This window comes from Oryctolagus cuniculus, chromosome 6, assembly GCF_051225735.1.
Source record: "Oryctolagus cuniculus isolate XC-2025 breed Fujian yellow rabbit chromosome 6, ASM5122573v1, whole genome shotgun sequence".
Classification (NCBI taxonomy): domain Eukaryota; kingdom Metazoa; phylum Chordata; class Mammalia; order Lagomorpha; family Leporidae; genus Oryctolagus; species Oryctolagus cuniculus.
The window spans coordinates 68706180-68730872 of record NC_142872.1 but is presented as its reverse complement, the minus strand read 5'-3'; the positions used below and the strand labels follow the sequence as shown (position 1 = coordinate 68730872).

Genomic DNA, 24693 nt, shown 5'->3' with positions numbered 1-24693 from the left:
ACCTTGAAGTCAGCGCTGACACTGTTTGCAGTGGACATGTTTGCAGTTTCCTTCAAACTCAGGTGATGCTGGTAAAATGCTTGGCTATTCTGTATACGGTTCATTGTTTCTAAGACAACTGAACTTTTTTCTGGAAGGTGTCAGGAGCTTTTTCACCCCAAAACAGCCGCCTTTTCAGGATTAAGTTCCATCAGCCTCGAGGTATTTCTGCACTTATAGGTCACCCGAAGTCTATCATAAAACAGCCAGAAGAACCAAAGATTTAATTGACTTTTTTCTGGAACCATTTCAGAAGTTAATTTTCTTCCAGGATTAACACTGGAGACTTATTCTGAGACTAGTTATCAGTGCCTTCTGCTTGTTTGAACTCTATTCTGGTCTGGTCATTCCAAATGAGGTCCTCCCATAACATGGTTTAATAATCTCGAACACTTATTTTTCCCCTTCATTAGGATAAGTAGGTCCCTGAGACTGATTGACGACTTTTTTTTTTTTTAAAGATTTATTTATTTTTATTTGAAAGAGTTACACAGAGAGAGGAGAGGCAGAGAGAGAGAGAGGTCTTCCATCCAAATGGTTCATTCCCCAATTGGCCGCAACGGCTGGAGCTGCACTGATATGAAGCCAGGAGCCAGGAGCTTCCTCCAGGTCACCCACATAGGTGCAGGGGCCCGAGGACTTGGGCCTTCTTCTACTTCTATCCCAGGCCATAACAAAGAGCTGGATCGGAAGTGGAGCAGCTGGGTCTCGAACTGGTGCCCATATGGGATGCTGGCGCTTCAGGCCAGGGCGTTAACCCACTGTGCCACAGCACAGGCCCCATGATTGACTGACTTCTTTTTTAACATTTATTTGAGGGGCGGGCACTGTGGCATTGCTGGTGGGGCTACCGCCTTACAGTGTTGTCATCCCATGTGGGCGCTGGTTCAAGTCTCAGCTGCTCTGCTTCTGGTCCAGCTTTCTGATGTGGCCTGGGAAAGCAGTAGAAGATGGCCCAAGTCCTTGGGCTCCTGCACCCATGTGAGAGACCCAGAAAAGGCTCCTGGCCCCTGGCTTCAGATCGGCGCAGCTCTAGCTGTTGCGGTCAACTGGGGAGTGAACCATCAAATGGAAGACCTCTCTCTCTCCCTCTCTGCCTCTGCCTTTCTGTAGCTCTGCCTCTCAAATAAATAAATAAATCTTTAAAAAAATTTATTTGAAAGGCAGAATTACAGAGAGAAGGGGAGATAGATTTTCTGTCTGCTGGTTCAGAGAGATTTTCTATCTGTAGGTTTACTCCTCAGATGGCCACAATGGCCAGGGCTGGGTCATGCCAAAGCCAGGAGCCAGGAGCCTCCTCCAGGTCTCCCCTGTGGGTGACAGTGGCCCAAGCACTTGGGCCATCTTCTGCTGCTCTCCCAGACATGTTAGCCAGGAGCTGGATTAGAAGTGAAGCAGCCAGGAATCAAGCTGGGACCCATTATGCCACAGTGCCAGCCACAAAACTGACTTTCAATTCCAAATGACCAGTGAATCCCAATCCTTGAAAATATTAATACATGTTATGTACTGTTAAAAAAGGAAGAAGAAAGATACAATTAAGAATTTAAAAGGCAAGTTGTAAGTTTGAGAATATTTGCAAATTACATATCTGACAAAGGACTTGTATCCAGAGTATATAGAGAACTCTCAAACTCAGCAGTATAACCAAAGAGTCCACTTTAAAAATGGACGACGACTTGAGCTCACACTTCACCAAGAGGACCTATGATGGGCAAACAAGCTCAAGACAAGACGTTGAGTGTCGCTAGCCAGGAAGGAACACACGGTGAAAACATGATGAGGGGCTTGCGTGTGGTGCGGCAGTGAAGACACCACTCGGGCCACCTGCGTGGCAGGGGGTGCCTGCATTCACTCCCCAGCACCGCTCCTGATTGCAGCCTTCTGATAACGCGCCCCGGGAGGCAGCAGGTCGTGCAAGGACTCGGGTCCCTGCTGCCCAGCGGCAGACCTAGGTTGATTTCCCAGTCTCTCTCTCATCTCTCTCTTTCAAATAAACAAGTTTTAAAAAATCAAGACCATGATGAGTTCCCAGTACACATCTATATTTTTTTAAGACTATTTGAAAGAGTTAGAGAAGGAGAGACAGAAAGATCTTTCATCTGCTGGTTCATTCCCCAAATGGCCACAATAGTCAGGGCTGTGCCTGGCCGAAGCCAGAAGCCAGGAGCTTCTGAGTCTCCCATAAGGATGCCAGGGCCCATTTTCTGCTGCTTTCTCAGGCGCATTAGCAAAGAATGGGATTGAAAGTGGAGCTGCCAGGGGATGCCATATGTGATGCTGGCGCTGCAGGCCACTGCTCAACCTGCTGTGCCACAGTGCTGGCCCCTTCACACCTGTTAAAGTACTTTTGTTTTAAGAGGCAGGATGCTGAAATCAGGAGCCAGAACGGGCTGGGGAACAAACGGAGATCCTCCAGTGAAGATGCTGGATCTAACCAGGGTCTCCACCACTAGGCCAAATGCCTGCCCCTGTTTCTTTTAATGACCACACAGTGCTGCTGAGAGCACAAAGCAGCTGGGAGCCACAGCTTTGCTGGTGGGAATGCCAGGCAGCACGGACCCTGTGGGGGATTCCCTGCAACAGCTAGGCCTCCTTACACGTGGCACTCCTGGATTCTGCCAGGGGGAGGTGAGAATCGTATCCCCGCAAGCCAGCGTGCCGAGCTGCACAACAGCTCTGTTCATAGTTGCCAAAATCTAGAAGGCACCCAGTGTCCTGTGTTGAGTGGCCAGATAAACACACGGCGGTCAGTCTGTCCAGTGAGGTACAGCTCCACCCGCGTTGGGAACCAACCACCAAATGTGTCAGGCTAGGCTGCTCCCAAAACGTTCTGAGAGACGGAGGCTGGAGAAGTACAGCTGCATCTGTGTGATGTTTTCAGAGAGACAGTCACAGAACAAGTCAGGGTTTGCTGGGCGGAGAGTGTGGCTGCAGAGGGGCGGGGCCGTACCCGGAGTCTACTGGCAGGAGGGGCTATTGGCCTGAGGGTGATGATCCCCCATATATGTGCAGCACAGCACAGGGAGCCATGCACACACAGCAGCCATCTTGGCTGCTCGTTCACTTTAAAATCAGAATGCCAGAGCCTGCTTTTAAAAGGCACGACACAGAAGTCACCTCAATTGTGAAAATTAACCAAGCAAAAATACAGGATACCAAATTAAATTTGAATTGCAGATAAACAACAAATATATTTGTCATATAATGTATATATTCCAAGGAATATATGAGACATACTTAGGATGTAATTTTGCTGAAAATACAGGAACCTATTTGTTGTCCATTAGAAATTCAGATTTGCTTGGGTATCTTGGTTTTTATTTTCTTTTTTAAGGTTTATTTACTTACTTGAAAGGCAGAGTTACAGAGAGGCAGAGGCAGAGAAAGGTTCACTCCCCAGAGGGCTGCAACACCTGGAGCTGTGCAATCAGGAGCTTCTTCCGGGTCTCCCATGCGGGTGCAGGGACCCAAGCACTTTGACCATCTTCTTCTGCTCTCCCAGGGCATAGCAGAGAGCTAGATCAGAAGTGGGGCAGCCAGGACTCGAACTGGTGCCCACATGGGATGCTGGCACAGCAGGCAGCTGTGGTCTACTTTTTATCTGACATCCCCAACAACAGCTTTGGTTCAGAATGCTTCTTGGGAGACCATTGGAAGAAAGTACACTGAGTGGGATGTTTTCTTTCCCTCTACACCGTGTAGGTTACAGCTCTCAGACCAGGCGAGACGGGGCGCTGAGGAGCGGAGCCGTAAGCTGCAGCAGGAGCTGGGCAGCCGGGTGGGCGCCCTGCAGCTGCAGCTCTCCCAGCTGCACGAGCAGTGGTAGGCAGCGCGGCCGCGCACAACTTCCCACCTCTCACCTCCAGGAAGAACTGGGGCCGAGCCTGGCCTCAGACTCAGCCTGTACGGCCAGTGCGGGGGAGGGCGCACAGATGCCAGGTTGGCCTGGGGGAGCCAGCAGACGGCTTTATCCCCCTTACCCAAGTGGGAGAGCAGAACAGGGGTCAGCCCAGCTCACACCTCCCGCCAGCGCTCGCGTGACCTTGGTACCTTTCTCCTTCCCCTCCTCCCTCTGGCATCCGTTGGGCGCCGGCTGTGGGTTGTAGAAAGAATAACTGCGGTGGTACCCTGCCCGTCAGGGCTCCCTCTCAGGAGTGGAGTCTGGTGGGCACCATCGGCTCAGAGCTCTTCCCTCTGCTCAGCATGTGCAGGGCCGCCTGGAGTGCCTGCCCCTCCTGCCTGCCCTCGGCGAGGGGCGGCTGGCCCGGAGCGTCTCGTTCAGTGGCAGTGCAGAGGGCTCCCCGGTGCCCGTACAGGACTGTGGGTTGTGGCTCTTCCATGGGGATCTCGCCCTGACACTAACTCCAGTTCATTTTGGGGAAACAGCTCAAGTCTAGAGAAAGAGTTGAAATCAGAAAAAGAACAGAGACAAGCTCTCCAGCGGGAATTACAGCACGAGAAGGATACCTGCTCTCTCCTGCGGACGGAGCTGCAGCAAGTGGAAGGACTGAAAAAGGTAGGAGGCACAGCCCTGTGCCTTTGGGAGCCAGGCCCTAGGGTGAGGGAGGGCTGCCCTCCCTCCACTACCCGCCCTTTCCCTCGGCCTCTGCTGCAGCTCCTGGCCAGTAAGCCTAGCAGTGAGCTCGGGAAGGCAGACGCCCTCTGAGGACAGAGAAAGAGTGCAGTGTTTGCACAGGGCCTCTGGGGACCTGGGCAGAGCACCTGTCGGGCATGCGGCAGGCATAAGGGTTCTGTCTTCGTGAAGGTGGAGAGCAGAAGGGGCATGGAGCCATGGGGCAGAATCTGGGCTTATTGCGGGCATGACAGGAAGCTGCTGGACAGATGCATTACCACAAGACGCGTACCGGCTCCCGTGTGGAGAGTGGGTCAGAAACTTACGAGGGAGGAAGCTGCCAGCGCCCCCCCTCATCCCAGAGGTTAGCCAGGTGACCTGGGAAGCAGACTTAACCCAAGCCCTAAGACACCCTGGGCTAGACCTGAGCCCCAGACTGCTGCTGGTGCTGCCTCTCTGCTCTGGAGGCCCATCTCACTTGAACGCTTGGCCTGGGTCCGAGGGCTCTTAGCCAGCCAGACAAGTGGGGGTGCTGGCGAGGCTCCCATGTCGTCATGGAGCTGGACCTCCCAGGGCACTGGAGCCTTTGCCCTGCTGACCGTGGCCTGCTTACTGTGGCTGCCCGGGCTGTTCTCAGGGGCAGGGCGCCCATGACCCTCTCCTTGGTGAACAGGTTGGGCAGCTTCCCAGCTTGGGTTTTGTGGTATTGAACACAGTATTGAATACCACTGCACAATTTGTTTTTAATTTTAACAGACATAAAAATTGCTCCCATTCAGAATACTATGTGATGTTTCGGTCTGTGTATATATCAGAGTGTGCAGTCAGGATACTGTTTTTATCTCCAGACATCTAACATCCCTTTATGGCAGAAACATCCAAAATCCTATCTTGTAGTTTGTTGTTTCCATAGAGAAATGTGCAACACGCTGACATCTGTTGTCACCGTACTGTGTGGTAGCCGCCAGTCACGGCTCTCGGGGTCGGCTGGGAAGGGAGCTCCCTTGGGGGTGGGGGGCAAGAGAGGGCTTAGAGCCCCTGCTGAGCCTGGAAGACAGCCCTTTATTCCACTTCAGAATACTCGGTCTGAGCCTCAGATTACCCCAGCCCTCCAACAAAAGAACCAAACAAAGTACTTTAGGCAGAAAAAGGCAAGGGGCCTGTCAGGAGCCCCTGGGTGAGCAGGCTCTGGGGTCAGAAGAGGCCGTGGAGGTGGGTAGGTGGCTGCCATCCTTCTAAGCCCTCCTGCTGCTCCCCATGAGCTGGGAAACCCCCAGTTCCTTTCTGGGTCCCCAGCCTGGATGCGCCAGCCTCAGGTGACGTGGTTGCCAACGCTGCCTTCGCTGGGTAGCGTCCTGCCCATAGCCCATCCCTGGGTCTCATGGGCCCCTGATGGTCGGTCTGGCCGCTCTTGAGCCATGAGCAAGGTCCCACGTCCTGGCTGGCATAATTTTTGCTCATGCGTTCCCCGGAAGGTTTGCCCGGCCCTTCTCGCAAACAGCTTTCTCAGTGCAGACCAAAAAGGTCACCTTTCACAGAGGCCTTCCTGATGCGGCCTCTTGTAACCTTGTGGAAGGTTCATCTAAATATGTGTTTTAAAAATCTAAAATACTTTGGACAGATAGCTGTTTAACATGCCTGAAGAATGTCACCGAACCCTGTCCCCAGCTGAGATCCTGGGGGAGAGGGAGCAGGAAGAACCCTGTCTAAATGACCTTGATACAGCAGTCCTTGGAACATCCTGATCTGTTTGTCACTCCAGTTGCTAGTGCTCCCAAGGGGGCGGGGGGGGCGTGGTTTGGTGTCCGGTGCCTCGTTTGTTCATTGTAGGAGCTGCGGGGGCTCCAGGACGAGAAGGCCGAGCTACAGAAGGTGTGTGATGAGCAGGAGCAAGCCCTCCAGGAAATGGGACTGCACCTCAGCCAGTAAGAGCCCAGCTTCCCTCCCTCCGTGTGCAGGGCTGGGGCCTGGGCGCCCTCCCCACGGGGAACGTCACTCCCATCTTTCACCCCACCCATCACGGGCCAGATGCTGCTGGAAGGGAACCAACAGCGCCCTGCCCGGAAGGCAGGCCAGCCTCTGGGGAACCAAGAAGGGTGTTCGTTAACTAGCTACTAATTACTAGTTAGTTAACTCCTCAGGAATACTCTGTTCTGGGGACCAGAACTATCACGTTCCCCAACCTGCCGAGGTGATGGGAAAGTCACTGGGCCGGCCCGCAGTCGGGCCGCTGCACGAGTGCACTCCCTGGCGCTGCTGAGCACAGCCCACCTGCCTCTCCGCAGACTGCAGTTGTGGTGCCAGGCTGCTGGTTGGTGCGAAGGGAGCACACACCCTCACAGTTGCTCTCCTCCATATCCCAGGCTGGCCAGGTTGCTTGTGGGTCATGGTGCAGACTGGAACTCGCCCTTTTGTGTGATGATTGCATTTCAGACTCAGTGGGTTCAGAGCTTTTTCTGTCTTTGGGTTTGGGCTACAAGGGACAGCTCAAGTGGCTTCAGCCAAGAAAGCCGTCAGGAATCAGTCTCCACCTCCCAGCCCTGCTCTCCTGCCTGTTGGTTGCCTCGCGGAAGAGGGTAGGCGCTGTTGGGGCCAGCAGCACCATCCAGCTGAGGTCCTGCATAGCTTGTCCTTCCTGTGCCCTTGAGTCCTGGACCAGTGCCAGGCACAAGTACCCTGACCAAAGAGATAGCCCTGCACAGCCTGGGCTCAGGCCCAGCATTTGACACCTCACCAGAAAAGGCCCGCCCCTGGGGCTCGCTTGAGAAGCGGCTGAAAACAGCCACGAGGTGCACAGATATGCTCGGGTGTTTTCTCAGCCTGCAAGCTCTGGTGTCAAGGAGGAGAATCTTAGGACTGGCGGGAGCGTGGCCCCATTCAGGCCCTTGCTGAGCCCTGCCTGCCCAGCCCTGCCCACCTGACAGCAGCTCCATACACAGGGGCACAGACAGAAGCAGCTCGAGGAACACGTGCCAGAACCAGACCCAGACCGCAGTTCAGGCCTTGTGATGAAGCAGGTTAAGCTGCCACCCGGGACAGCTGCATCCCACATCTGAATGCCTGATTCAGGTCCCAGCTACTTTGCTTCTGATCCAACTTCCTGCTATGCATCCTGGGAGGCAGCAGCAGGTGATGGCCGAAGATCACGGGCCCCTGCCACCTACACAGGAGACTTGAATGGAGTTTCAGGCTCCCAGCTTTGGCTTGGACTAGCCCTGGCTGTTGGGGAGTGAACCAGAGGATGGAAGATCTCTCCATCTGTCACTCTTCTTTTCAAGTAGATGAGACTAAACATTAAAAAAAAAAAAAAAAAAAGGAGGCCAGCGCTGGCATGGAGCTGGCTGGCTGCAGGGGTGTGCAGCCAGTGGTGGTGAGCACGTTCCCCCTGCGCACCCTCCTCCACGCTGGACAGGCAGCAGGGCAGATCAGAGTTCACCCTGCCGGTGGAGCATCCACTTCAGAAACCTGTGTGGTCTCTGCACTTGAAAATGTATGGTCTTGTTGCCACTGCCTGATCCAACTTCACCCCCGGGGCCCCAGCCACTGGTGACCCTGCCCGTCTCAGTGGAGGTGTGTGCCTGTTGCAGGGCCAGGTGCCCGCAGCCCACAGGGTCGCCCACACGCTTGCCTGTGTGTTTCTCCCTGCTTCCCCCTCCCTCCCGGGAGCCCGTGCCAGGCGCAGAGGGGGAGGAGCGTGTTCTCAGACCCTTCTGCTTGGACTCATCCGGGTTCTTCCTCATCTGCCCTCCAGATTAGAGCAGGAGTCCCTGCACCTCCAGAGCGCCGTCTGAACCTGCTTTCCCAGGCCCCCATCCGGGCAGCTGACGGAGGGGAGGCACTGCCTGCCTGGGCACTGGCCAAGGCCACAGGGCTGTTCTCCAACCCCTCCTTCAGTGGTCGTCTGTGGTGGCCAGAGAGCTGCTGTTCTGACGCTTAGTCCGATGACAGGTCAGACTAACAGGAAAGGCCTGCACTGCAGCCCACAGTTGCAGGTGCAGTGCTTCCTTGTATTTGCCTTGTTCTGCCCATTCAGGTTGTGTTCATTCCTGTCTCTTAGTGGACATTAGCTAAAGAACAGTACTTGCTCTAACAAGAATGGACCAAGAACAACCCTCCCTGCTCTCAGAACCTGCCCCTTCTAGCCAGAACAGGTAGGAGTGCAGGCCACAGAGCCTGCGGAGTAGGATTCCTGCTGGGCAGAGCAGGGCACCCTTGCCCCGCAGGGAGCACACGTCCAGGCAGGGACTGCTGTCCAGAGATGCCAGAAACCTGTGTTCCAAGAGCTCACTCTCCATTTTGCTTTGTTTATTATTTAGGAGACAGAGACAAAGAGAGCTCCCATGTGCTGGTTCATTCCCCAAACGCCTGCAAGGGCTGAACTAAGCCAAAGTTGGGAGCTGGGACTCCAATCCCAGTCTACATGGGTGATAGGAACCCAGCTACTTGAACCATCACCACTGCCTCCCAGGTCCACATTAGCAGGAAGCTGGAGTTGGGAGCCAGAAGGGTAGCAAACCCGGGTTACTCCACCCGATGTGGGGTGCAAACATCTTAACTGCTGGGCTGAACGCCTGCCCATTCTGTGTTTAGATTATGGCAGCTGTTACACATCTTTTTAAACCCTTGCAACTAAGTAATTGTTTTCTTGAGCCAGATTCAGTCCCCAGGCTCAGCCCCACAGCTGGTGGCCACATGAGCTGGTGCAACAAGGTGATCTTGGGACCCCAGGGCTCTCCTGCCTCACCCATGCCAACCCTTTGCAGAGCCCAGGTCACTGGAGTTAGCTGTGCCAGAGTCCCAGAGCCTCTCTCCACAGCTATAAAATGGCCTCTTTTTTTTTTTTTTTTTTTTTTAGATCCAAGTTGAAGATGGAAGACATAAAAGAAGTAAACAAGGCCCTGAAGGTACTGGTGTTGGTGTCCACCCTCAGCGCTGCTTGCAGGTGCACAGCACCTACTTGCTCCTCTGTAGTCCCAGCAGCAGGCAGCACTGGCTGTGCGGACAAGTGGCAGGGCCAACTCCCAGGCCCCTGGTCTCCTGAGTTCAATTCCTGTGCCATCAGCTGGAGCCTGGAAATGGGCCTGTAGTTTACGGGAACCCTAAGGAAAAAGGTAGCGGAGATCGGTTTTTGTTGTTGTTAAGAGATTCTTCATTCAAGTGAGAAGGGCCAGAGATGGACGGTGCCCGGCAGGACCCTGAACCGTCACCACTCAGTCTGAGCCTGACTTGGACCAGGTTCCTGCACCATCTGAGGGGGCAGCACTGTTCCACTTAGGACAGGAGCAGGCTGTTCTGAGGAGGATGGCCCCCGCCCACCTCTCCTGCGCTGGGACTTCCACCCTGGGGCCTTGTTCTGCTCTTCCACATACGTGGCCCCTCCAGGACCCTCAGCACTGACCCTGATGTCTCTTGGGCACCTAACTTGCCAAGTCATGGCAGGTCAGAAGCAGCCAGTTGTCCGCACCAATAGCAACCCTCCCCTGGGTGTGATTGCGGTGAGCTGCCTGTCTTCATTATTCTCACACCGCGCAAAAGTGTGTGCACAGAGAGACAGCTAAGAGCGCCAGCGAGCGAGGAGAGAAGCCACACAGCAGGGCTCTCTGCTGTGAGGATAGATGCCCTGGGCGAGACAACGTCCAGCAGATGCTAGGGGCCCAGAAGAAGCGCGTGTGCCTTTCCACAGACCCCTCGGGGCAGCGCCCTGGCTCCCAGCTGCAGGCAGACCCCAGCTGGCTGCGCCCCTCAGAGGCTGTCTCGTCTCCTCCTCTGCAGGGGCACACGTGGCTGAAAGATGACGAAGCCACACACTGTAAGCAGTGCGAGAAGGAGTTCTCCATCGCCCGCAGAAAGGTACGTGGGGGCAGGGTAACAAGAAGTCCTGCCCGGCCCCTCGGCCTCAGCCCTTCCCTTAACTGGCAGACCTCCTGGAGACGGGCCTACTCTGTCTACTCCGGTCATCTCAGAATTCTCTCTGCAAATTCTGACCAGGTCAGGCAAAGACCATCCGTGGGGCAGCAGGTCATAAGAAGGTCCCTGGTGCCCTGGGCTGCCCCTTCCTCTGCCTGCCTTCAGGCTCCGGGGAACAGGAGGTCCCGGGCCCACCCTGTATTCCAGGCGGCCCGCCCCACCGCCCACAGCCCTCCGTGCTGATCACTGTTCTCTGTTGAGTCTCTGTGGAAAAGCGGAAGCCAGAGTCCTCCCAAATTCTTGGCGGTACTTGCTTCCCAAGGCTGCCTGAGGTCACGTTTGTCCCCTGTGCCTGCCGAAGGTTGGGCAGGGCCAGCCAGAGGTGCAGCCCCAGTGGAGAGCAGTCGTCTACGTGTCTGTGATGTGCCCAGGAACCCTGGGGTCCCCTGGAATGCTGCAGTTACAGGGACCCCCCCCCCAGCATTCCACGGGCTCACAGAAAAGGAAAATATAAGGAGGCCACACTGGCAACGCTTCTGGGGGGGGGGGGGGGGTGGAGAACGCATGAAAGGGACGTCGGGTGGGGGGTGAGGGCACATCCCCTGTGCAGACGGCCCGTGACCGCCTCTTTCCCCCTCCCCCAGCACCACTGCCGCAACTGTGGCCACATCTTCTGCAGCACCTGCTCCAGCAACGAGCTGGCCCTGCCCTCCTACCCCAAGCCCGTGCGCGTGTGCGACAGCTGCCACACGCTGCTGCTGCAGCGCTGCTCCTCCACGGCCTCCTGACCTCCCCACTGGGGCGCGGCGGGAAGACGGCATGCTGGGACTGTCTGTGCCGGGGCCGGAAGAGCTCCTCTGGGTTCCAAACCCTTCCAGCTTCCTCAGACTTCGCTGGCTTTGGTTCACATGTGACTTACTGAGTTTGCTACTGTCATTCTCCACTTTTCAAAAGAATTAGCCTACTGTTTTGCAGCAACTGTGCTAGTGCATAATCAGCTTCTCTCCCACCTTTCAGGATGTGCAGTGTTTTATTCAAGGGAGAGGGGGCAGGTCTGTGGGCGTGCCTTCTCAGCCAGAGTCAAGAGGTTCGCCTCTTCACACCCTTGTGAGTTCCTATCATTGGGCCTGCAATAAAATCACTTATTTTTCACTCTGTTGTATAAAAATTGAACTTAGGTCAGCTCTGCGGGAGCCGCCAAGCAGGCTCTTGGAGGTCTGTCACAGGGCCACCCCTCAAGGAGTCCTCAGGATTGAAGGCCCTGGAGGGGAGGGGCAGACATTGGGAGGCAGCAGTCATAGCTGCAGTACCGGGGTCCCTGCCTGAGGACTCCGATGCCAGATCCAGGCTCCTGGCTTTGCCCAGGCCCAGCCCTGATTGGGCCTGCCAGATCCTCAGGAATGACCCCGTCACACAACGTGCAAATGCTCCTAAACATAGGATGGCAGGGCCTGAACGAGCCCGCCACAAATTGAAAGTGACATTGAAGAACACATTGAGTAGAGCTGCCCTGCCTAGCTTAGTCCACCCTAACATGTTCAGACACATCAAGTGGCATTAGGTGCCTCATATCATTTTATTGGCTACCAAGTAAAACAATCATGAAACAGCCATCTTAAATCAGGGACTGCCTGTATAATTGCGAGTTGACAGATTAGATGGAGACACCTGTGGGAAACCAGTCATGTTTTTATTTTCAGAGGCAGTACTTTTTCAGAGGCAGTACTAAGTGCTGGCTGTGGGTGAGGGAGCAGCTCCAAGTCTTCCTCCTCATGCTCACATACACCCGGGGGGTAGGGGTCACGTCCTGGAACTTAGAAGGTAGGCATGAGCAAGCACTGTAGTGTTCAGACACGGCCAGGGTCAACCTATCTGCCCAGGACCTCAACCCTTGTCCAGCCTCTGAAATGCCAGCTTGCTTGGGTGAGCCCTGCCTTCACTCCCACTCTGATGCCTGCTGTCCCGACTCCTCTGATCACTGGCCCGCCTCTTCCCTGCAGAAAGCTCACCCACAAACATGGCTCAGTATGGTTCTGACACTTCCATTATGATCTCAGCAGATTGCAGATGTCTAGTTTACTGAGTAAGTTTTAGGATAGGGAGATAGAGGAGGCTAAGCCCCAGAATTCACCCAGGGTACTTGCTAAAAATTTATTTACAAGGCAGAGTCAGAGAGCAAGCAAGTGAGCTTCCATCCACTGGTTCACCCCCTAGATGGCCGCGAAAGCTGGGGTTGGGCCAGGCAAAAGCCAGGAGCCTAGAACTCCATCGGGGACTCCTGTGTGGGTAAGAAGGGCCCCAAGCACTTGAGCCATCTTTTGCTGTTTTTCCAGGTGCATTAGCAGACAGCTGGATCAGAAATGGAACAGTCAGGAAGGCAAGCATCACAGGCGACAGCCTAACCCACTGTGCCATGCTGACCCCTTCCCTACAGCTAGGCAACGGCACAGCCACCAGGTCCAGACTGCATCTGCACAGCTCCAGTCATGTTCCAGGGTGGGAGGTTTTAAACCCTGGCAGTGGAAATGCATGGCAGCAAGCAGCTGCCAAGGGCCCTCCTCCCTCAACCTGGGCAGCTGTTAGCCTCCCACAGGACTCTCATCAAGTTTACAGACCACCACATGACCCAAAGTTCCTAGAATTAGCTTGTTTTCAGCACACCCAATTTAGGCTCCCCAGCTTGCTGGAAACCCTTGGGCAAGCCACTCACTCCTGTGAGTGCTCAGTGAGGGGATAGCACTGTGGAGTAGCAGCTGGCATATGGGTGCTAGTTCGAGTCCCGGCTGCTTCACTTCAGATCCAGCTCTCTATGGCCTGGGAAAGCAGATGGCCCAAGTCTTTGGGCCCTTGCACTTGTGTGGGAGACCCAGAAGCAGCTCCTGGCTTTGGATTGGCACAGCTCAGCTCTGGCCGTTGTAGCCAATTGGGGAGTGAACCAGCGGATGGAAGACCTCTCTCTCTCTGCCTCTCCTCCTGTTAACTTTCAAGTAAACTTTAAAAAAAAAAAAAAGTGCTCAGTGAAGGTTTCTCTTTCATCATCCCCTGCCCCTTCTCCCAGCCTTCCCTCCACCAAGCAACAAATGGTCAAAGTCAGCAACAAATGTAGGGAATATTTGGCTGCCTTAGTGTCAAGTAACTTGTAACTTCTACTCAATCCACAATACACTGTTACCAACTTGGCACCACACTTCATGCTCAACCTGGAAAACAAGACCTGTGTTCCGAGTGCTTCTCAAGCTTCCACATAGGCTACTGAGCTGCAGATTCTGGAGCAGTCATCAGGCAGTGCCTCACTGCTAGACACACACATCCCAGACAGCAGTGCCCGCTCCGCTCTCCATTCCAGCTTCCTGCTGTGTACCCTGCAAGGGTCCCTGCCACCCACAGGGAGACCCAGACTGAGTTCTAGGCTCCTGGCTTTGGCCTAGCCCTACACTGAGAAATACACCAGCAGATGGGCAATCTCTGTCCTTTCAAACAAGAAAAATCCAAGGGCTAGAGGTTCTGAGTCCCTGGTGGGAAGCTCCCAGGAGGGGGCGTTGGGCCAATATATGGCACAGGCTTCCAGGGGCCGACTCACTTTTTGTAAGCCAGATTCACCTAGCTACATTCACTTCAACTTGATTCTCTAACAAGGAGAGATGTCCCTAAGCATGAACAGTTAACTGAAGCACACAGGAACCCTCGAGCCTTCAGCAGTTCCCGAGTAGCTTGCCAAGAATTCAGAAGCATTTGGAACACCGCCTCCAAGAACTTTTCACCTGGGGCCCAAATGAAAGCTAGATCCACTCCAGCTGCAGTATTCCCAGGAGGGCATACATGCCAGTCCTCTAGGTGCATGGACAACGCAACTTTTCAGTCTGTCCAACTGCTGACCTTACAAAGGAACTGGAGGGAAACCTGGTGTCACAGGCGCTACCAGCCTCTATCACTGCAGTGCAGATTCCAAGCTCTGCGCCCAGTGCAACTTGAGTGGCAGTTGAATGAATTCCCTAAAGCAACTTGGCCAGGGTGTCACTGGAGTCCCACCTAATAGGACTGCAACCTCAACAACGGCTTAAAACTAGTCACACTGGCTGGACAAAGTTCTTCTACCCAAGGAGATTTACAGGGAATGAATGTTCAAAGACACAAGCTCAAAATCCCCAATTTTAAAACAGAGTTAAGCTCCTAGCAGACTGCCCCCAAGTGCAGAGGGGGAAAGAGCAGCCTTCAGTTAACGCGGCCTCCGGCACTTCTCTCAGCCACGCTGGAGGGCCTCGTGGACATGCAGGCCATGCAGTGAGGGCACCGCACCAATCCCTCTGCTTTGTGCAAGTGCTAATTTATTAGCAAGTGCTCATCACAGGCAGGCAGACTGGGTCCTGTGCAGCCAGGGCAAACAGACACAGCCCTCCACAAGGGCCCCAAAGCCAGTTTACCTGTAGTTGCACTGGAGGGAAGAGAAGTCTGGAGACATCTATAACAGCCTCCACTGCAGAACCTCTGCCACAGCCAGAGTCCTGGACCCACACACGCCCCAGGCAGGACCAGAGCACCAAGAAACAGTCCACTGAAGCAAAGTGCAGTTTTTAAAAGGAAGATTTATTTTTGACAAGTTTCACTTAGCGCAATACACCTAAAAGGAAATCACAATACAATGAAAGATTTAAATCAAGGCCTCAGAATTTCATACAAACACCAAGACCAAAATCCTAAAGTATTGGTATTGCGTCTCAAATTTCCCCGTTAACTTAGAAAAAAAAGCTTAAACTTACGTGCCTTACAGGTTATTAAATGAAACTAGAATTAACAAACATGCCAAATGTTTCACTTTTAATTGTAGACACAGCTCCTATTGTTTTACAAAAAAGCATGTCTTTCAACATGCACCCAAACAGTGTTTGATGTAATGTGGTATAAGAGCAACATTTAACATAATTCAACTGCTTTAACCTAAATACGCTTACTGTTTAAGTACATCCTACAATATAACTAACTTGAGAAAAGCTGAAAATTGTTTAACAGTTATATAGTTAACTTTGCCGCTGTTACATCCCAGATGACGCATGTCCAAAAATACTGAACCTTATGCTGACAATCTTGATTCCCACTTATAAAGTAAGCATAAATCACAAGCTCATATGGCGGAAACTGTTAAACCAAAGTTGTATTTTTTTTTCCTTTAAAAAAGTTGACCAAAAGTCAGTGATGAGGACCAATTACATTCCCCATCCCCCACTCATACTGGACATGCCAGTCATCCCTCCCATTCCGTTCACGCCCACTGACGCACGGCTTCCACTACTGTAGTAGCTGCTGCTCACTGCTCCTTGGCTACCTGCAGAGAGAGCAAGTTGACAAGTTAGGAGCAGTGTCAGTTCATCAGTCAAATAAAATATTGCATTCCAAGAAAAAGTTTAAAAGGTATACGAGTGCAAATGGCTGCTGTCCAAGTAGGGGAATCCCGACTCCAAACAAGTCTCAATTAACCCCTTTTCTCTGCAGTACCAACTTGCCAGATTCTTGTGCTACCATTTAAACGGATTCTTCAGGATCAACATAGAGAATTAAGTTTAAAGGAAAACTAGTGTTTTTCAAAAATTGCAAAATTACTTCATGTTTTTAAAACTAAACAAGGCATTTTTAAAAAAAATTTACTATAAGCATTCACAAGGCGTCCATTGAATGGTATATGAATAGGGAGCACGGGGGAAGTCTCTTGCTTTTCCTATTCATGGTGGGCAGGAAGTGAGACAAAGTTGGACTAAAAAGCAACTCACTGTGCCCAAAATGGCAGCCTCCATGGAGTGAAGTCAGAGCCATTGACTGCTATGGAAGGTGGTATTACAACATATCAGTATTTGCTATTGGGAATTTATATTTTTTGAGAAAATATTTACCTATGCAATGTTTGATTGAAAATCACTGGAGTTTTCCTGTAAAACTTGGTCTGCAAAAGGATTTTGTAGGGTAAGACTATAATACCAAAATCACCATTCTTTAGACCAAATTGAAAAATAATTAATAAAACCAATCCCTAGGTTAACTGACTAGTAAATACGGTCCTGAACCCAACCACCATTCTACTCTTTAAGTCTCCCTCCATCAAAAATTGCTTTAATGCTAACCAAAAGACAGAAAAAGTCAACTACTTTATTTCATGTTTCAATAAATGGAGGCAGATGTTGTTCTGGCTCGACAGTATTCCGCAGTCGCAATGACTAGTGTTTACTTCACAGTACACTTCCCCCTCCCAATGATTGCTTCTGAAAATTAAGCTATTAAGAAGTTACATTAGGATAAAGCATAGATTTATAATGTCCTAATTTCACCAAAAAAGGAGCCTGCACATTCCCAACTAAAGAAACCTGACTTATTCTAAGTATATTAAAAAACGGGCTTACCGTATCCACTCATGCTGCTCTGGCCACCATAGCCCCCTCCGTAACCTCCACTCAGCTGCTGGCTGGCTGGGCCACCATAACTGGACTGGTTCGCTGTTTTAAGTTAAGAGAATATTAGAACCTTGTTCCTTGCGTAAGGTGGTACCTGGTGGTACCGGGCTTGTCATTCTACATCTAAGACTTTGCAGTCTTGATCTTACGTTACTCTAACCCTCTGCTTCCTTCTGCCTATTGCCTATATATAACCAGACTATCCTTCAATTTACCATAAACTAGTCAAATATTTATAACCACATGAGTTAACACAATATACATCAGCAGGACTAAATTCACAATTCCTTAAGTAGAGGCAGTTTGTGACAATTTTATGAAAACTTTTGGACTGGATTTAGCAGGGTTTCCCCCTTAGTTTTACTAAGGACATCAATATGCATGTTAGCACTGAACACCTAATTATGCTCAACAAATTAACTCATTTTAATGTTTTGGCCATGTATTTATTTTAAACTTTATACTCATATTAAAATATTTAGTTTCATTATACAGTGCCCTCCCCCCCCGACAATACTTAAATCTATTTTGAAATTTCTAGCCTAAGCAATGTTAATTCACAAGTATTTAAGCAGTTAGTTATTAAGCCAAACACAAAATTTATTCAAATCAAGGAACTGTTTTCTTGGCTAACTTACATTGTTAAGCAAACTTAATTATGCTAAACTCATCATTAAATATAGATTAACTTAACTTATAATTGCCTTATACAGATATAAATGTTTTGGTTTTTAAAAAAACTAACGATATTTACACAAGCCCATGCCTCCCATCATTTGGCTACCATAAGCACCACCGCTTGCTCCTGCTGTAGAATTCAAGAAGAGTTCTACATATCTGTGTTCTGAAATGAGAGAAAAGGCATACAAGGTTAGCTTAAAAAAAAGACACTAAAGTGATATTTACACAAACCCATGCCTCCTAGCATTTGGCTACCGTATGCACCACCGCTTGCTCCTGCTGTAGAATTCAAGAAGAGCTCTACATATCTGTGTTCTGAAATGAGAAAACAAAGTTTGAAAACATTTGTTGGTGAAAGAAAGCAAAGTAAGCACTTTAAAGTTCTTAAAACAAGTGTACCTGTGAACTTCCAAATACTCGGGTAAAAACCTATAGCTGTCTCTCTTGGGTAATTTACCTGAACTAATTCAAGTTTCAAAACTTAGCCTTTACACATTCATCTAAATGGTCAATTATGTAAATACCCTTTAAACACAGCCATTAAGAATTACCCATTACATTTCTCATGCATTCCTACTGTTTGTCACACAACCACCTGCTAAGAGCCCCCAAATGCTTGAAACACTTACGCATATTTGCTTTGTCTTTTGACATAGCTGCCACAGCATCTTCATGAGTTGCAAACTCAACATCTGCTTCACCGGTTACTCTGCCATCAGGACCAATTTCAATGTGTACTCTCACAGGGTTGAGGGGTGAGAAAAACTAAAACATAAGGTATTTCAAAGAATCAAATCAGTTTTCTAATATTACAAAAAACTTGAAGTTTTAGAATACAGTGTTGCCTAATCAGTCACCCATTTTCCCTGCCAACAGTGAACACTTCGCCTGAGTCCATCTCACACTTACATTATAAATGTCATTCTCAGTGGCTCTGTATGGCAATCCCCGCATGTGTACACAGTGCCCCGTTGTGCTCTGGAAAGTGGAGCCACCATCCCCGTATCTGTGATCAGACATTCCTGAAAAACAGTAATTGAGGTCTAGATGGACAAGAGTGTAAATATCCCACAGCTTAGAAATTCAATTCTTACCTTACCTCTTCCAAATCTATCTGACCCAAATCCATAGCCATCATTATAGCCATTATAATCATCATAGCCTCCATAGCCTGAAGGACAAAAAAGGGGGAAAAAAAAGCACCATCAGTTAAATGAGAACACTCAAATACAAAACAGATCAGCGGCCCCTCACAAAACCTCTCATACCTCCACCATAGGCACCACGCCTCATCCTCTCAAAGCCAGCTCCTCTGCCAATGCTGTTATACCCTCTGCCAGCCCCAGGTCTGTCATAGGGACCTGGCCGCTGCATGGCCATAAGCTTTCGTGGTGGATCATAGTGAGTTCTAACTTCAGCTCGACTGCTCTTAAAGATTTCGATATACCTAAAGCATTGTTCATGGGAGAGGGGAAGGGGAGAAGAAAACATTAGTTCATTTCATACAGGTATTCAGTTATACAAAAAAAAAACAGTCTAATCTAGTCATAGCCATGATACTGACTAGTATTTAAAGCCAGATTTCTTACATTTGCATAGGCAATGACCAGAAATTCACTCATAAATTATTTAATATAAATTTTAAAGAAAAAAAAAAACACTCCTCTGAGGCAGAGCCCAACCTTAAGGGTAGAGGAGTACTGGACTAAAATGTGTTTGGAGGGAAAGAATTCCACTCAACTTCCAACATTTCCAGTCTCACATCCATTGGCAGCATGTATAGCAAGTGGGCTAAACAGCCAGCCTCCACCAACAGTCTAGCCCACACTACACATTTCTTTTTGCCAATCATTACCCCAGCCTATGCTTTTAGTAGGAATCAGCATAGGTAAGCGCATGCTTCAATGAAAAATAGTCACAAGCAAAGAGAATAAAACCTTTTGTGACAATTTCTTGAAAGCTATGCTTATTAATATGTATGCAGAATATTTATACAGCAAGAAAAAGTTTGTTGCATTTCAACTTTAAAAACAAGATCAGAAATTATCACATTTTCTTATGGTAATATTAATTTACTAGATGGGTGTTATTACAGCTAAAGCCAGGTTTGCATTAATTTTTTAAAGCCATAGTCTCTCAACTCCATTGAGTGGGGCCAAGTTACAAAATTATAAATCAGACCAAATTTACTGGGGACAATTTTAAAACCTAAAATTGAGTTTTAGTGCAGTATGGGACACTGATGTAGGACGTTTGAAAACTGTGGCAAAAATCAATTCATTGGGACTAGGAAATAGATTAATTTCCTCCTTTTAAGCAGAGAGAATATGGATTTAATTGTTTACCATAAGAAAAGTGACATATCCAACCAACCATCCATCCCCACCTGTGCCCTATTCTTTCCTTGTGTTTCTTTAGAGCCTTTTCAGCTATTTCCTGTGAAGCAAACTGCACGAAGGCCTCCCCCGTACTCCTCCCCTGGAAGTCCACCGGCAATGTTATCCCATTTGGCACGATTTCCAACCCTTCAACCCAAGGACAAATAACCCCAGTAGGGGGGCAATATTAACATCACAAGCCCAGAAATGATTTCTTCTTATAGCTTTAAATAAACCAGAATTTTAACTTTAGGTGAATGGTATGCTTTCAACAAGTACTCTTTAAATATGCATTGCAATAATATGAAGTTCCATCATTACAAAGTATAACGCAATTCTTAACACACCCCATGGCACAATATGTTAAAAAAAACTTGAACACAGGATGCATTAAGAATTCAACAGTTAAAAACTATGCAATTCAATGTTGAGAATTATACAATAACTTAATAAACTTAAGCATTAAACAGTTTTACTAAATTCAAGACACACCTTTTACCTCATTTTATATTTCAAAGTTTTAAGTTATTATTGGAACTTCAAATTTAAAAACTGTACACATTTAAACATTTCATATAAAAATGGAAGCATTACTTAAGTCATGTAATGGACAAACATTCAATCTAAACTTTCAACAGAACAACTGATCTACACAGCACAATCATGCACTCTTATGATCTAACAGTAGTATGATTCACTTCTGGAAAATCCGTCTATGAAAAATCCTTTCCGTGGATACATTCCCAAGCTTACAAAAAGGGCTTAAAGCACTTTCCTAGAAGATATGAAATTATGTTCATATTTAACGTTGACAGATAGCATTCAATTCTCACCAATTTAGATAAAACAAAACAGACTTGATTCAAAAAGTTCTCACAATATTAGGACTTGATACATTCTAATAATCAAAATTTCAAAACATACTACACTAAACCATGAAAGGATTTCTTATTAAAAATCAGTTTACCACATCAATATTAATGGTATTTAAAATATATGATCTAACATTCTATTAAACATGCAATCTTAACCAGGTCTTCAGCATAAAAACATTCAAATACTTTAGGCCCAAAACAATTCCAAAACGCTTTCTGTATTTCAGATATTGAGACTAAAGTTTTCAATCTACTCACATTTGAATGACACTATTTGTGACAGGCTGGCTGAACAAAGTTGCTTCCTAATAATCTTTTGTATAGGATCAGACCGTAAGAAATGTTTGTGGTCCCACGATCGAAGTTAAGTGTCTCTTACAGAGACTGCTATAAATTATTATCTAGCTCATACTAATCTAATGTTAAGGGATCTTACCTTTCATTTGAAGTACTTTGCTGAACAGCAATGTAAGGAATAGGTAGGCTGTTGAGGACAATCCTCAAAGATCTACTCTGAACTACAACTACAGGAAAACTCATACAAGTAAAGTTAACATTTTGGAAGTATTTAATTTCCACCTTTAAGATGGGCTTAAATTATTTGAAGGTCTCCAGGAAGAAAACAGTAATTCATCAGCATATACTTACAACTTATTTCATTACCTAAGCTACTCAACTTTAAGGTCTATTAAGTCATGTTGCCAGAAGCTAGCCAAAACTCACTGCTCAGCAACAAACAGGACTACATACCTGAGAAGAACTGAACAATTTCTTCCTTGCTACATCCAAAGGGGAGTCCTCTAAGCCGTACAAAGCCATCATTGGCCGTGTCAGGACTATTTGGACCAGTATGCTTCAACACCCAATCCATTTCAACGTTGTTTGACTTGAATACTGAAAGAGGTGCTTAGAATTAGTCAATTTTGGAAAGTCAGAACACATTCCAGACTTCCTGGGTGTTTAGATAAGCTAGGAAGAGCTGCCATAAACTCCCTTAGAAGACTATTTCCATGCGGTCAAATACCTAAAATTCAGAACAGGGTAAGACTTCCAAGTTTAACGTTGTATTTACTGTTACTAGGGCAACATAAATCAAACCTTCAACATATCTGTGTCCCATAGTTTCTCTGTCTTTTTTCAGGGCCAATTTGACTTCATCTTCTGATTCAAGTTCAACAAAAGCCTCGCCACTCGGTCTGCCTTCTCTGGTGTAGATGAAACGAATACCTTGAGCCCCATTTTGAATTTTGCAGTCTGGAAAGAAAACAACCGTTAATACAGAATTTAAAACCTACAACCACCTCTGGGAGATAGAAATGAAATTCCTAATCAAGTCACCACTAAAAAGTCAATCAGCTGCAAGTCACAATGACTAAGACATTAATGACCAACGCCTAGAGCTCTCTCCTCAGTATGTAAATCGTGATCCTCTCACAATCAACCAAACTCTAAGTGATATAGTGCAATCCATCACATAAACCCAAACCAAAGCACTTTCAATTCCCTGTCTCTTAAGTGCTTGCTACTCATAACTGGCAAATCCTTTCAAAGGTCTCAGAAAATGTTTCAAGACTGAACTTCGATTTTACCGCACTTTGTGAACCCATCACAGTTTTGGTTTGGGACATCTGTTGCTTGTACCACATCAGCAACATGACAATTTCTCATTATCCAATACTCACCCGGAAAGGGCTCAATGTTATCAACTTAAAATGATCCAAGTTGAACAGCTGAACCCAAACCCAGCCTTGCCCCCTGCAAGGTGGCTTCCAGCGAACTTGCTTCTTGTTTTACAGGTCGATTTCCGCAATCAACACTGAATCCAGACAATACTACAAGTCTTTCCAAAAATGTCAAGTTTCTTGCAAACATAACTTTATCAGCCTAATCTTACACTAATAACGGGAACAAGGACATTCTGGCATTAAATATTCAAGCGACACGCAAACAAACTACAGCGGCAAACAAACTTCCTGGGCGTCAGTACCCTCCACTGCCACATGCACTACATCAATAACTAGATGAGCAAGAACTCTTTGATTACCAAATCTTGATTAGGATCATTGAAATTAAAGAAGTGGCATCTCAAACTTTCCGAGGCAGGACACGCCTTCCCAAAGAAACACCCAAATCGGAAAACCAATAGTTAAAACGCTGCAAATTACTATTTTCCCAGATACTAGTTTGCAATTTCCTCCAGACTAAAAGGGGGCGGGGGTTGGACTCATCACTCTCAGCTCATCCTTTCGCGAATGGCATCGCTAGCAGAAGGCTGGTGCATGAACGGGGACATAAAGGAAACAAAAAGATGCACCCGGGTGGCCTCGCCCCCGAAGGGGCCAGGACCGCAGGCGGGGCTTCCGTCATTTCCATTGCGTAACCGCGGCCGGCTGGGCCCGCGCCGCACCGGAGCGAACGGCTGCGGCGCCGGCTCGGCCCGCTAGGGGGCGCCACGGCCCCGCCAATCCCGATGGCCAACTCCCGCTTCGCGCGTCTCACTCACCAGAAAAAAACCGCTGCACTTCATCGGCAGAACAAGACCAAGGCAAGCCCCGGACCTTCACCACGAATCCCTCTCCGCCCTCGGTGCCCAACATCATCGTCTCCTCGCGAATCCCGGCGTCCAAGCAGCCTGCAGGATGGGATGAGGGCCAATCAGACCCTAAACCTCAGCATCCAGCGGCTCTGCGCCTCCAGGCGCCCCGCACAAGCAGCGGGGCCCGTATGGACCACGCCGCACCCCGCGTCCTGCGATGCGCACCAGGCCCCAAGCCGAGGGGCCCTGGCGCAGAGCCAGCCTGAGGCAAGGAAATGGCGGCGGCCGCTTCCGCTCCGCCTCCTCCGACATCTCACACAATAGAGTCGGTGAGGCCCGCAGGCCTCGGCGCCGAAGCCCTCAGTCAGCCGCCGGCTCCTGGCCCCACCGGCAGCACGAGGCTGGCCAAGGGTCCCGAGGCTCCCCTGGAGGCCTGGGGACAAGCAATCCTCGCAAAAATAGCATCCCCGGGGGTCGCGAGGCGGCAAACAAGAGAACCGCACTCACCAAGACACCCAACCTCGGCGTGGCTAAGAAGAAATGGCCAGCAGGCGCCTGCGCAACCTAAATAAGGCCTTTGGAGCACGTTCTGCGCGTGCGCAGTGTGAGCCCGCACCGCCCCTTTGCGTCACAGGCCTCTCAGGCGCATGCGTAATTTCACGAGCGGGCCCTCCTCCCGCCGACCATTTGTTACACGCATGCGTTTTGAGCTCGAGCTCCCCCTCCCTAATCCCGTCGGGCTTTTCCTGCGCCTGCGCTTTCCCGCAAATATTGAACTTGGAGCCTCAGCGGTTTCTAATTTAGCTTTGTGCGCATGCGTCCCCCTTCAAACGGTTCTCTAGCCTTACCCGCCGGAGTGGGGGAGGGGAATGGCGGCGGCGATTAGGGCCCTATCGGGGCCGTGTGGTACTCCCAGGCTCCATCCTTAGCCCAGGCTTGTGCCCACGCTCGGGTGGGACTTGAAGGACGAGCGCGGCTTTCCTTTCACCTGGGGCCGGCGGGAACTGCATTTGTCCCGGAGGCCCGGCCTCGCCGCGGCACCTGGGGCCGCCCGAGGCCCGTGTGCCTCCACCTCCCCTTACCTGCTGCCGTGGGTCCCGGTGCCCAGCTCTCAGCCCCGTACCCGGCTTTGGCCTAACGAACTCGCCCTGTGCGACCCACTGCCCTGCCCGGGGTCGGCGGACCCTGACCGCGGGCCTTCGCACGCACGAGGGGGTCACGCTGCCGCGCCTCGTGGGCGCAGGCTGAGCTAGCCGGTGCGTGC

At 49.7% G+C, this 24693-nt stretch overlaps 2 protein-coding genes across 17 annotated transcripts in view; one reads left to right on the top strand and one right to left on the bottom strand.

Annotated features, from left to right (window-relative positions):
- The window catches only part of RUFY1 (RUN and FYVE domain containing 1), a 55543-nt gene extending 43869 nt beyond the window's left edge, over window positions 1–11674 (top strand). For all 3 annotated transcript variants that reach the window (XR_016236479.1, XM_002721301.6, XM_089336237.1), the window contains 6 exons: window positions 3745–3864; window positions 4429–4558; window positions 6446–6540; window positions 9471–9519; window positions 10388–10465; window positions 11167–11674. Coding sequence is in view for 2 of the 3 variants with exons in the window: in XM_002721301.6 (XP_002721347.1) it covers window positions 3745–3864; window positions 4429–4558; window positions 6446–6540; window positions 9471–9519; window positions 10388–10465; window positions 11167–11310 (616 nt within the window). In the remaining variant the exon portion in view is untranslated. The remainder of the gene's footprint in view (window positions 1–3744; window positions 3865–4428; window positions 4559–6445; window positions 6541–9470; window positions 9520–10387; window positions 10466–11166) is intronic.
- A 3411-nt stretch (window positions 11675–15085) lies between these two features.
- HNRNPH1 (heterogeneous nuclear ribonucleoprotein H1) lies at window positions 15086–24650 on the bottom strand. Of its 14 annotated transcripts, none has more exons than XM_070076521.2 (14): window positions 24512–24650; window positions 23397–23525; window positions 21992–22147; window positions 21644–21787; window positions 20027–20165; window positions 18909–19087; window positions 18740–18811; window positions 18550–18683; window positions 18270–18405; window positions 17896–17955; window positions 17714–17803; window positions 16909–17001; window positions 16405–16454; window positions 15086–15842 (listed from the first exon to the last, which is right to left on the bottom strand). In XM_070076521.2, the coding sequence occupies exons 2-13, from the start codon at window positions 23491–23493 to the stop codon at window positions 16405–16407; spliced, it is 1350 nt and encodes a 449-aa protein (XP_069932622.1). In that variant the 5' UTR covers window positions 23494–23525; window positions 24512–24650; the 3' UTR covers window positions 15086–15842. The 14 variants fall into 14 exon arrangements, with proteins under 14 accessions (XP_069932622.1, XP_051689780.1, XP_051689782.1 ...); XM_051833820.3 differs by lacking the exon at window positions 24512–24650 and adding an exon at window positions 23937–23975; XM_051833822.3 differs by lacking the exon at window positions 24512–24650 and adding an exon at window positions 23937–23975 and having other exon boundaries at window positions 17744–17803.
- Window positions 24651–24693: the final 43 nt, after the last annotated feature.

Bases quoted from the DNA above. Each gene is read 5' to 3' on its own strand.
- HNRNPH1 (XM_017350839.4), bottom strand. From the start codon at position 23,493: ATGATGTTGGGCACCGAGGGCGGAGAGGGATTCGTGGTGAAGGTCCGG. The intron at 18,406-18,549 runs GTAAGTGTGAGA...CTTATGTTTTAG, and splicing joins CTGAGAATGACATTTATAAT to TTTTTCTCACCCCTCAACCC. The intron at 17,804-17,895 runs GTAGCCAAATGC...CTCTCATTTCAG, and splicing joins AGCAAGCGGTGGTGCATACG to AACACAGATATGTAGAACTC.